This window comes from Zeugodacus cucurbitae, chromosome 2 (genome assembly GCF_028554725.1).
Source record: "Zeugodacus cucurbitae isolate PBARC_wt_2022May chromosome 2, idZeuCucr1.2, whole genome shotgun sequence".
NCBI classification, from domain to species: domain Eukaryota; kingdom Metazoa; phylum Arthropoda; class Insecta; order Diptera; family Tephritidae; genus Zeugodacus; species Zeugodacus cucurbitae.
Window position 1 is genome coordinate 22,294,546 of NC_071667.1, and position 13,045 is coordinate 22,307,590.

General features: G+C 32.9%; 1 protein-coding gene across 22 annotated transcripts in view; it reads left to right on the top strand.

The window, feature by feature from the left end:
• LOC105215811 (casein kinase I) overlaps nt 1–13,045 on the top strand; it is a 53,657-nt gene that overhangs the window by 5,894 nt on the left and 34,718 nt on the right. For 10 of the 22 annotated variants that reach the window (XM_054235762.1, XM_054235783.1, XM_054235813.1 and 7 more), the window contains exons 3-5: nt 9,954–10,034; nt 10,614–10,724; nt 12,424–12,587. In XM_054235762.1, the coding sequence (XP_054091737.1) occupies nt 9,954–10,034; nt 10,614–10,724; nt 12,424–12,587 (356 nt within the window). The remainder of the gene's footprint in view (nt 1–9,953; nt 10,035–10,613; nt 10,725–12,423; nt 12,588–13,045) is intronic. The other 12 variants (XM_054235805.1, XM_054235802.1, XM_029042607.2 and 9 more) reach the window with 3 other exon arrangements.

Here is a 13,045-nt window from a genome sequence, read left to right on the forward strand (position 1 = left end):
TTGAAGTTGGTCTGATTGGAAACTTGTAGATAAAGTAAGATTAAAAAGTAAGTAAATTAAAAGTATTTTATTTGAAAATTGTTTAAAAAAATGTTGAACAGACCTAATGATCAATGATTTACTTATAATGAATAATAAGCAATAGATATCACACTGGCTTATGGTTGTTGTTGTTGTTGTAAAGGTTACACAAACCTGCCTGAAAAATAATTGTCCTCGAAGTCATCTAACGGGAGGCCTAGTTGTCGAGCTGTTTCCACAGGCTGTGGACCAAGGGGTAAAGGGTGTTAGATGAGCGGGGTTAAGGGAGAAAAGAGTTTATCCAATCCAAAATGCGATCAGTGTTTCTTTGTACAATTTTATTCACTTAAACTCCTAAGTGAGAGAAATTCAAAAATCTGTATTCAAGGTTCAGCGATAAACTTGAAGTTTATTATACTAATATATTTTGTTAAACTCAATTAAGGGGATGAAAGCATTTAGTATCGGTTGCGTTTTCAATTATCCTATATCTCTGTATTATATAATGACTTCGAGCAATAAAGCTTTAACCCTTCATCGAACCCTTTCAAAAACTCTTTAGTTTGTCGTTTAAATTTATCAAAGACTTCTGGATTTCCTTGAGCTCATTGCCAATGATCTTATGAAGTAATAGATGACGATCGTCGAATGAAAACTTCTTTAATGGTAATTATTTTATTGTCACTGTCTCTATTATAACTGTTTTCCCCCTAACGGAGTGTGTGCTGGGCTCTCACTGAGCAAGATGATTGATTGACGTGCTGAAGTGTGCTCAATATTTTAATATAAAAAAATTTGCAGATCGTTTGTCCGTGCTTCAGTATATTCAAGACAAACAAAGCAAACGAAATTTGCAACAATCCCATATTAGTCTGAATTTAAATACCGTTTAATTTCTCTTTGAATATTGAAGTATTTAATTGGGTATTAATAAGATTCTATTGTTTAACATCAAGCATTTTAAGCCATATCGACTGGTTCCACTCTCATGTATAGTTTAATCAGAGGAAGAAAGAATTTTAAATTTGAGCACCGGTGGACTTACAGCGCTCTGCATAATGTATTGTGGTATAACGACTTAATTGGTTGAAATTGTTAAAAACAATAGTTTCATAATCATAATCAAGCTCTCTGGGGTTTTCTTAAATTTCAGGAGTCTTTCCTCAATATACTCTTAAATATCTTCATATTGATATTTAAGATATAATGACAAAATCTTCGCACCGTTACCATAACGTACAGCCCGTAAAGTATAAAAAAATATTTTTATTGCTATGCGCAGTTTTTTTGTGATTTACTAACGTGTTACCAATTCTAATATTATTTATGAATATTCTTAAACTCTTGACTCAATAGAGCGTGTGTCTGTATGTTAAAATCTAATTTTATTAGCATTATTATTATTATTAATTATTCATTATCGTGGTTTTTTAACTATTCTTTTTTTAGACTAACATATGTATGTATTCCAAAGTAAAAGCGCTGTTTTATTATCATCTACCCTGTAATTGAATGACAAATTTGTGTGCAAATATTTCATAAAAATATTATTATCTTTCGCTGAATAAGAGAAACCCATTGCCGCTGACTCAACTGAAGCGTTTCTTTTTTCGTATTTATGTTTTTAACCTTCATTTTGTGTCGCTTAATCATGCTGTTATCACAATTGCGTAATTGTGTTTTATTATATTAAATGATGGTGTCGCAAACAATTATGATATCCACACTTGTGCGGACCGTCTATATCTATACAGAAATTTGAAGATTTCTGCTTTTGGTTTATGTTTTTTCCTCATTTTGCAAACGGTAATTAGGTGCTTATGTAATGCTAAGCATTGTTATGCAGCTTACTGTTGTTGTTTTAAGAACTTTGCACTAACGAGCTTTCCTATACGAGTATATATTCATTTATATTTGTACTACCTTTTGTACCTCACTCAATTAGAACCCACACATGTTTATTATTTTTTCCATAATCTTTATTAATTCCTCTTTGCTCCCATTCTTATGCTTAATTAAAAGAGATTTTCCGGCTTTAATGAAATTTATTGTGGCTTCATCTCTTCAAATTTGCGTTCACTCTACTGCACTCATTGAATTTTTTACCAGAGTACTCCTCCTTCTACGCTTTTAGCCTTTTCAATGTCTTAATGGCATTTTTCCTTTTTCAACACTTTTGCTAGTTGTTCGAGCTATTTTTGTTTGCAATCTTCTACCACAAAAAAATGCCTCTGGAAAGTGGTTCGAGAATTCCTACGAATTGTCGAAAGTAAACTTCAAGCTTCAGGTATATTTTCTAACTTGCTTGCTCAACGTTGTTGGTGATAATGCTGTGACGCGTTCGAAGCATGAAGCGTTTTTAATGCGGTCAGTAATGGGTTCAGAGCTCTATACTTATTGGAATTTCAAGAGCATTTCGAAATTTGCAAATTTTCCTCATTTGATTGCAATTATTCGCATTCGCATTGATTTTAATTCATGATGTACAATTTTATTTACTTCGGCACAGAAAATAAGAGTAGTATTAAGGATTCTAAGCTATACCAATGATTATAGTCAAGGTAATAAGGGAAAATGATACTAGTGATGAAGTCTATTGTTTTGTTTCAACATAATTTTCCTGCAAAACAAAATAATATACACGTGAATGAAATCACATTGTTATAACCTTGGATCTTTCTTTAAATAACTTTGTCGCTGACCCACATTCCAACAGATTCTCCTCTTCGCAGAGCCAAATTAATTGATCAATTATTATTTTAATTGATAATACAGTTTTTGCCCTTCGCACTGTCGCCTACTAGATAATTTATCAGCTGTTATACATTTTTGTTTTTGCTTTTCATAAACAGTTGGTAAGTTTCGACTGATTGCTATTTTCTCTATAACTACAGCCATTATTTCCAGCAGTGACATCTACCGTCGCGTAGTATTAGTGCTATTTTACAGTTGCATTTTATTTTGTATGGTAAATCGATCTAAATCAGAGCTTTAATCGAGCAAACGCCGTTCAATTGATTAGTTAGCTCCTGTGCGAAAGGGCTATAAGATTATAGATCAGTGTCAATGTTCAGAGTAACCATCTTCCATGAGTTGATTTTCTTCGGAGCGATACTCAGTAGTAGTATACATATGTACATATATGGCTTCTTCTTCTAAAATCTTCACCACACAATGTTAGCGCTACCGAAAGTGTTGGCGCCTATTCAATGCAATGACCACTGGTAAATTCAATTTGTTTGATGAGCTCATTACAATCTTGTCATAATTAATTTGTTAGTATTTCAATGAGAATATCATTGAGAGCAATGACGTTATTTGACTATTTCGTCACGTAAACACGCGCTAACAGAATCAAAACAGAAACATAATAATAAAAACAAATATAAATAAGGAAAAGTTCAGTGAAAGAGAAATACGATAAACTTACTTTTGAAGAAAGCTGAGGAGACAACGTGCTATTTGGCGCGTACGCTTCGGGCATATATTCAAATGTGAGTTTGCACCTAAATGCTTATGAATTTTTTTTAACAGAAGTGCCACAATTTTTTAGTACAGTTTATTGTCGAATAATAGCAGCATAATATTCGTTTCGTTCGTTTAAAAAATCGAGTATTTATATATGTACATATCTATCTTCGGATAGTCTAACCTTTAATAAATAAATAGTGGATTTTCTGGAGCTTTTTCAGAGATTTGTGGACTTTGGTATTCAAAAATAAAGGTTTACAAGCGCTGTGGTACTTTTTGTATTTACTTTGTACCCAATAAATGTCGTAAAAATAGTTCACAAATCTTTGAGATATTTATAATTCTCATGTTGTTCTTATCCAACATAATTTTTATTTGTTTTGAAAACATGTGTTTACTAGTAGAATTGTTCACTACTTACAATGATTGTCGTCTGTTCAGACGGTTCTCAAATTACACCTATGTGTTGCAGTCTTTGTAGCTATATAATTTATTTATTATTATTTTATATACCTAGTTCAGTGTATTAGGGTGTTCCTTAAAAAATCGAAGTAATAATTTTTTGAACTCACCTAAATTGAAATTTCATATGAAATTTTGTTATGTTTACAGACAAATTGTTCTATAGAAACTAAAGCACTCTTACTCTTTCTAATGGAACCGAAATGTAGTATATGCGATACCTTTGATAATAAATACTAGTACAAGTTTCGGGCATAAGAAAAATATACAGTAATATTATTCAAGCTCCAATAAAGAAATAGAGAATAGGATGATAATCTAAGCAAACATGTACATTGGTAACTAAGTTGTAAGCTTAGGATTTGTTTAGAATAATGAAATCTATTTTAAAATTATATTCACTGATTTAAGAACCACCCTATTGTGTATACACCTATGTATTTTTATTTATGGTATAAAATAACAACTTTTCAAAGTCTTCGTTCTGCTTTCACGCCTGCGTCGTTGCCGACCACAACTAACTTTAGATAATAGACATAAACTTAGGATAAAAATAACTAGTATTTTTATATACAGCTATTAGCAGTTTTAGCCGGCCTAGCGCTAGAAAGTAACGAATCGAACCAGTTGTAGTTGTCTAAACATTTTAATAATCCTTTTTTTTACAAAAAAGTATCCATTTTAGTAATCCTTGTTTTCCAAAAAAACGAACAGTTATGATGTATTCAAATCTTTAATTTATATTTGAACAGTTCACAATAGTAAACTGATCTAAAAGCTGTAAAAAAAACTTGGTTGCACTAAAGAAAGCTTTTACACCACTTTAATGAAGTATCATCATACTCTCTTGCATCAAATTCAACTCCCTTACTTTTTTCAATATCACATTTAATTCTCTTAACAGTGCTCTAAGTTAGCGAGCAGTAAAATGGCGAATCGAAAACGACTATTATTTCTATGTTAATACTGTGATTTCAGACTGTGACGAGTGTTTTTACAAATCTCCAACAACTTAACTTGCATTTCTGTAACCCTGAGTATTTGCTTTTATATTCGTGCAGACGCAACTTTTATCAAAAATAATTAATTTCATGGATTTTTACATGGATTTTTACATGCAATTCGATTGATTCGAGTTGTGTGTAGTGTCACATTTATGCCTCACCTCTCACTTGTCAATGCTAAATGAATGTCAATAAAAGAATGTCAGTCAAATTAATACTGAGTACAGCTGCAAATATTTAACAGCAAAAATAACCAAAAATAACAGAATATTTTGTGTTTTTTTTTTGTTCTGCTGCTGGCATAACAGCGTCAGATTCTCGCTGCACAACAACAACAACGCCGGTGTTAGTTAACAGCAACGCTGTGTGTTATTGTTGTTGACTTTAGTCATTGACACAATTACATTTTCAATTGATTTTTGTGTGCATTCGTAGTAAATGCAAATGCAAATGCAAATGCATTTTCTACATAAATATTCATATATTGCACAATATTCAACCCCCTCCTCGCTCGCAACAACTCTTGTGTTGTTGCATATTGTTGATTCATTCATATCGTTATGTTTATTTGCAATATTTCTTACTCTTTTTCTCAGTGCTAACATTTGTTTACTTTGCATTTATTTATTTGCACATTTTATTTAATTTATTTGCGCAAATAATAGGAATATGTTTTTTTACTTATATGTATTTGCATTTTTCGTCTGGCAAATTTATCGGCTACTGATTAGTTTTTCATGCTCAGCGTATTTATTGTATTTACAGATTTATGTATTTATTTTTTATCCACTCTTATTTATATAACTAATCAGTATTAATCAGCGTGTGTTGCACAAACTTGTTTTTGGTTTTCAAAAGAGTTAAAGTACATGAAAAGCGTGTGGTTATTTTATCAAAAAATATGATCGAAAATATGAATTTTATTTTGAAATTAAAATTTCTGATTAATAAAATAATTTCATTTCGAATTTACCAGCGAGAGAGCACTATAAGTGCTTCATGATCAATTTTTAATTAAATATAAATACTGTAAAAAGTAGTTAAGATTTCCAAGATTTCTAGCAGGTGGTGATTATAATGCAAAACACATGTACTGGGGCTCACGTCTTATTAATCCGAAAGGACGACAGCTGTACTACACTATTATAAATAAGCACAATAACCTTGATATAATATCTCCTGGTAAGCCGACATACTGGCCCAGTGATAGAAACAAATTACCAGACTTAATAGATTTTGCTGTAGTCAAAAATATAGATAGATCGCTAATAACAGCAGATTCTGATGATCTTCAGATCATTCTCCTGTACTAATAAAGTTATGCGAGCAGCCCATGATAGTTGAGCCAAAAGTATCTCTAACATCTTTTAAAACTAACTGGTTGAAATATAGAAAATATATCAGTAGCCACATTAATATCGATTTAAAAATAAGTACAGGAAGAGATATTGATGAAAGCGTAATGGAATTCAATGATGTAATAACAAATGCAGCTGTCTTGGCAACACCTAAAAGAAAAGTTAAGGTTTTTAGAAACATGACTAATAATGAAATAGAAAAGCTTGTAAATGAGAAAAGGCAAGCGAGACGTGAATGGCAGTTAAGTCGTTCACCTTCAACTCTGCGTCAACTGAAATCGGCTGCACGTAAGTTAAAAAAAAGCACTTAAACGCGATGAAGAATACAATACTGAAAATTATATCAAGCACCTGTGTCCAAATTCTAGCAAGAAAAACTCCCTTTGGAAAGCCCAAAAGTATTTTAAGCCTCCAGTAGATTCCAAGATGCCTATAAGACAGTCGAATGGTAATTGGGCGCGCAGTAATGAGGAAAAGGCAAATTGCTTTGCAAATCACCTAGAAAAGGTATTTCAACCCAATGGACCAAAAAACAACTTTAAGTTGCCAACTTTGCCCAATATTGCAAACGAGTCAAGCGTGTCTATTAGGACGTCTACTTATGAAATTATCAAGATCCTAAAAGAGCTAAATCCGAAAAAGTCTTCAGGACACGATAATATTACTCCAAAAATGTTAATTGAGTTGCCAAATATTGCTATATCTGTGCTCTCTTTGCTCTTTAATGCAATTCTTGGTTTCGGGTACTATCCAATTTCGTGGAAAAAGTCGCAGATCATCATGATAGATAAACCTGGAAAAGACTTAACACAACCATCTTCCTACAGACCAATAAGTCTCTTACCATGTCTTTCCAAAATATTCGGAAAAGTTTTACTATCAAAAATGTCTCCTTTCCTCCACGAAAATAATATAATACCAACCCATCAATTCGGTTTTCGTGCTAAACATGGCACAGTAGAGCAAGTGAATAGAATTACAAACGAAATCAGGAAAGCATTCGAGCACAGAGAGTACGGTTCAGCTATTTTTCTCGATGTAGCTCAGGCGTTCGATAAGGTCTGGCATGAAGGACTTTTATGGAAAATCAAAAACGTTTTACCTTACGAATTGCATAAAACATTGGAGTCATATTTAAGAAATAGGAAATTTACAGTTAAAGTAGCAGATTTTATATCAGAAGAACGAGCAATAAGGGCCGGTGTACCTCAGGGCAGTGTATTAGGCCCCACTCTGTACATAATATATACAGCAGACATTCCAATAGCTAATAACGTATTGACATCCACTTTTGCGGATGACACAGCCATAGTAAGCCGAAACAAATGCCCCATTAGAGCATCAAGAGTATTAGAGGAGCACTTAACTTGTGTCGAAGAATGGCTAGCCAACTGGCGTATAAAAATTAATGAGCAAAAATGCAAGCATGTTACATTTTCTCTAAGGTCAGAAACATGTCGGACAGTTAAAATAAACAATGTATTAGTACCCCAAGCGAATGAAGTAACTTATCTTGGGATTCATCTGGATCGAAGGCTTACGTGGCGGAAACATATAGCGAGTAAAGTAACTTGCATGAAGTTAAGAGCAGCAAATTTAAATTGGCTTCTAAACAAAAATTCTAAACTTAGCCTAGACAACAAAGTCCTGTTATACAATGCAATCATAAAACCGATTTGGATGTATGGTATTCAACTGTGGGGTACGACCTGTGCAACCAACATTGATATAATTCAGAGATTCCAATCTAAAATGCTTAGAACAATAACGGGTTCACCATGGCTTTAAACAAAGCAGATTCAATAAATAAAGAAATATTGAAAAAAAAAAGTAGTTAAGAAGAAATCTATTAACCTGGTGAAAAATATAAAAATTCGCTCAGAGTGGCACAGTGACAGCGTAAAATATGAGAACGAGAATGATAGAGACTAGATTACTACAGTCAAACAAAGGTTATATTTTGTTTCACGACGTCAGGGACCATTTATTCTTCCTTTAAACACACCTCAAGATCTCATTACCACAACTATTAAGAAACCTTTGTTTTCTTTCTTCATTTGTAAGGCGATTAAAAGCCAGTTGTATCCCTTAATAAGTCCAATTATCCCACAAAAAAAAATCGAACTCACTAAATTAATTGGTCATTAAATTAGAGTAGATTAAGAAATTATGATCGTCGCGTTAATGAATCTTAAAAGGGTTCCAGGGCTGATGGACGTTATACAATCTTTTTGGGGATACGGGGCCCCATTACCTCACTCCTTTTCCCAGCGATCGTCGGATAATCAACATGTAGATGCTCAGGTGTATCCACTTCTAGGTCATAGAATCAACATTGGTCCAAAGAGCAGAGACCTAGTTTGTGCAAATGGCTCTTTAGTCTGTCGTGGCCAGTATATGGTGCCACTATTTGTCTTAGTTTTTTTTTGGGAACATTATCAATTTTTTAAACCTTTTGTTGTTGTACCACCCAAGAAACAATTTGGAGTGGCGAAGTCCCTGTAATTGCAGCCAGTAGCTTACATGCCTGTTCTTCTTCTTGTAGACGATCTCTAAGGATTTGTCGTCCAACTGCAATGAACGGTTCCCGCCCTACCGACTTGGTTACCGCAGCCGCAAGTTCGTATCCTTGTATGCCTTAGTGTCCAGGTACTCAGGCCAAGATTATAGTGTTGTTGCTAGCAACCATGTTAAGCTCCTCGGTACAGTCCAGAAACACAGAATTTATTTCGGGGGATGTTATTGCCTGGAGAGCCGCTGATAACAATGCATTCACCGTGGTAATTTTTGTTTAATATGACCTCAGCACACTTGCTAATGCATAGACTGGGTAAACTGTCCCATGGGTACATATAATGAGTGCGCGGTCCCGTTAACTCGGCACCTAAACCATCTGCTGTCTTAGACCTGACCGTGTACCACCTTAAGAGTAGAACCCTTACATTCCCTCTAGTAGTTCAAAACTGTTCTGAATCGTTTCTCGAAGTGTACTCGTTTGATTATGCCGTTACTTGGAATTAGATCCATTGGCAGTTTACCACCGATGATCCCCAGTTTCGGGCATTTATCACCCTGTTTAAACTTGAAATTAAACAAAGAATTAATGGAATGAATAATTCAAATTGGTAAAAATGCTTTGATTATAGCCGTGTTCGATTCGCAACTTCTCTTCTCGTTATATTAGAACTCTTCTCTCTGAGTCGCTCTGAGTAATTACATTATATCAAAACTATATGGGTGTAAACTGCTAAAAGAAGGGTCAGTAGTAAGTTTTTTTTCTCGTCTGCAATAATTGAAACATTCTCTTTCCCTAAAGTTATCCAATTCGCAATTGCTATGTTACTTTTGGACATTTAATTTGTAGCGAAAATAACGGGGACATCAAGTATGGCTGACCTATTTTCTGTCTTCATCAATGCGTAAAATAAGTAAACTGAATTCCATCTCAATTTTACACATGCATCCACTCAGACATATGGATGGTATGTTTATTTGTATGTTGCATACTGAAAAGCTTTTGCGTCAACTCCGTAAAGTTCCACGAACACAAATGAAAAAAAAAAATAAAATAAAAATATACTTATTATGCCAGAAACTGAATATTTTATTTCCTTATTTTGCAATTCTGCGTCGATAGGACGACGGATGTGCTTTTTTGGTGGCAACGGCAGCGGTGGCAGTGGCAATGGTAGCGCCAGTTCGGTTGGTACTGATGCAGGTAGGATAAGTCTGTGCACGCAAACGAAATTGGAGCAATGGAATGGTATTTTTTATGCATTTTGTGATTGTTTTCACGAAAATACCATATTTTTGTGCGCCAAAAAATTAATTTGCATTTCTGTGTATTTTTTTTTGTCATAACTATTCGTTGCGTTGCCTGCTCAATTCTGATGATGTGATGCTGTTGAGTGCATGATGGAAATGGGATGGAAACCTGCAACTGAACCGTGTATTTGTATTTTGATTGTGAGACATAGCAGCAGTTCTGCGATTGATTTGTTAGTGTAAAATATTTTATAGGTTATATACCGACTTGTGATCGTAAAAAAATTGTTTCAGCATGAGTTGCTATCTGGCACAGTTAAAATTTGAAGGTTTCTTGCGACGAATCCCTGCTATTTTAACTCTCCAAGGTTGTGAGAGCATGCAATTTTTTATTATTTTTTTATGGACAACTTAATTGAAATGTCATACTTCGGTAATTTATATGTAGTTATGACAACAATTTCATTGTATTTGTATATATTTAAAACAATTGTCCAAATGTTTTCTAACAATATCTTTGTTTTCATTTCAGGCAAAAATCTGTACAACAATGAACACGTAGCAATAAAAATGGAGCCTATGAAGTCAAAAGCTCCGCAACTACATTTAGAGTATAGGTTTTATAAACTATTAGGATCACATGGTATGTAATCGCTTTCAATTATTATTAACTAAAAGCACTTAATTATAATATTTAACCGTTAACTACTGAACCATATATTCCTTCAACTAAAAACTCCAACTCTTGTGCATATGACTTCATTTAAGTTGCTGCAAAGAAATTAAAAGTGAAAAAAAAAATAAAATTTCTAACCAAAAAATTGTACTAATTCATTGAATAGAAACAACCAAATATTTTCAGTCGCGCTTAAAATATTTTTTTTTATAAAGTATGGCAATTTTTTTCAATAATTTTGCGGTTTCTAAAACTAAAAATAAAAGCTTTTCGAACAAGTTGGTCTGAATGCAAAAGCTATAGTAGCTTTTGTAGCTGTGCCGAAAAACGGAGCATTCATGAAAGCTTGTATACAAATAACAAAGCTTTTTGTTAAAAATGTAAAAGCTCTTAGAAAGCTTCATAAGTCTACATGCATTATCCATGTGTTAGATACTTTTGTAATAAGTACTTTAAAAAGTTTTGTTTCTCACACATTTTTATTTGCAATTTTCATCAAAGAGTTAACTCTTTAAGCTCTCGAAGATAAGTTTTGTAAATCAAAGTTATCAAGCTTTTTATTTAAGTCATTAAAAAATAGTTAGTAAAGCTCTTAAAGCTCTGGCAGAGAAGTTTTGTAAATTAAAGCTGTCAAGCCTTTTATTTGAGTAATTAAAAAACTTTTAGTAAAGCCTTTTAAGTTCTCACAGAGAAGCTTTCTAAATTAAAGCTTTCAAGCTTTTTATTTAAGTCATTAAAAGTTTTTGATTCAAGGATTTCGATTATTTTTAAAAGCCCATTCTAAAGCTTTAGTAATTTTGCTTTATTTGGTTGTTTCTACTTCACCCGCTTCTTAAACTAGCAAATATCCCACCTTTACCACATTGCATTTCAAATAAACCTTGTCGTAATTTTGCTTGTCATAAAATTAAATTTTTTGCACCGTTATTGCCTTCGAAGATCCCTGCATTGTGGGACAAATTAAAGGCACATTTATTATGAAGAAATGAAGGCTTCAATATGTATTATAATTAAGCTAAAAAAATAGATTTTCTCGAACATATTTCGAAGGTCGGTGCGTAAAGGAAATATTGAAATTTCCTTAGGGACAAATCGCACTAGAATGAGCTGCGAAAAAAGTAAATAAAGAAATATTAGAATAATTATTTTCACAAGTGTCTCTCATCATACATATCCCAAAAAAATAAAAAGTTGCAAAAAATCTACACACTTAATGGCTGTAGTAAATACACAAACAAACATATTTTGAAATCGAGAATAATTTGTATACATTTTTTTTTTTACTTTCTTATATTTGTTGTATATTGCATTTAATTGTTGTTGCTGTTGCTGCGCGTGTGCTTTTCATCTATTGCTAAATATACCAAAAAAAATAAAATATATTCACAAATAAAAATCCATCATCGCACACAAATCCTCAACATGTATATGGGCACCATCCTTTGCTCGCCGTTCGAATGCGCACATTCGATGAATCGCACCTAATTTATCTGCTGTAATGATGCTCTTCCGCTGGATATGCTGTACTACCGCTTGTTACCATGGATCCTACTTTGCTCGTCACCTTCACAAACACACCAACAACAACAACCATATAAAAACCATCAACATTTTGAAAAATCAACCCACCATATTGACGTGACACCCTTTGCATATACAAAAATAGATAATTGTCCAGAGGGTATACCGCGTGTGTATTATCTGGGCACATGTGGTGGCCGTTATAATGCCATGGTATTAGAGTTATTGGGACTGTCCTTAGAAGATCTCTTCAATATTTGTTCCCGTAAATTTTCTCTTAAGACTGTACTGATGATATCTAAGCAACTTGTAAGTTTACATTATGTTTTTTTTTTTATATTTTCTGTATGCTAAATTTCGTTTTTTTTTCTTTTTTATTTTTGCTTTCTCTTTTGCTGTATTAATATCATGTATTTTATGAAAATTAAATGTTTTATTTTATTTTTCTGTCCAATTCTTATTTGTGTTTAAAATAAGTTTTATGTACGCTATGATGCTTTTCGAGTTTTTTTATTGTATATTCTCTGGGATCTATTATCATAAGCTAGAAATAATTCTAATAGAAAAAATCTGGGGAAAGTCCCTGCGGAAGAAAATACTGAACAGCTGGTAATAATTATAGAGCTTTGAAGCTTTTGTGTTTTCATATGCGTTATGACGTAGAAAAACAGTAGTTTAACCTTGCTGAAAATATTTTTTTGAGTGAAAAAGCTTAAAAACTTGTGGAATCGCAATAATTAAATATTGTTCAATATTGTTAAGTTTAA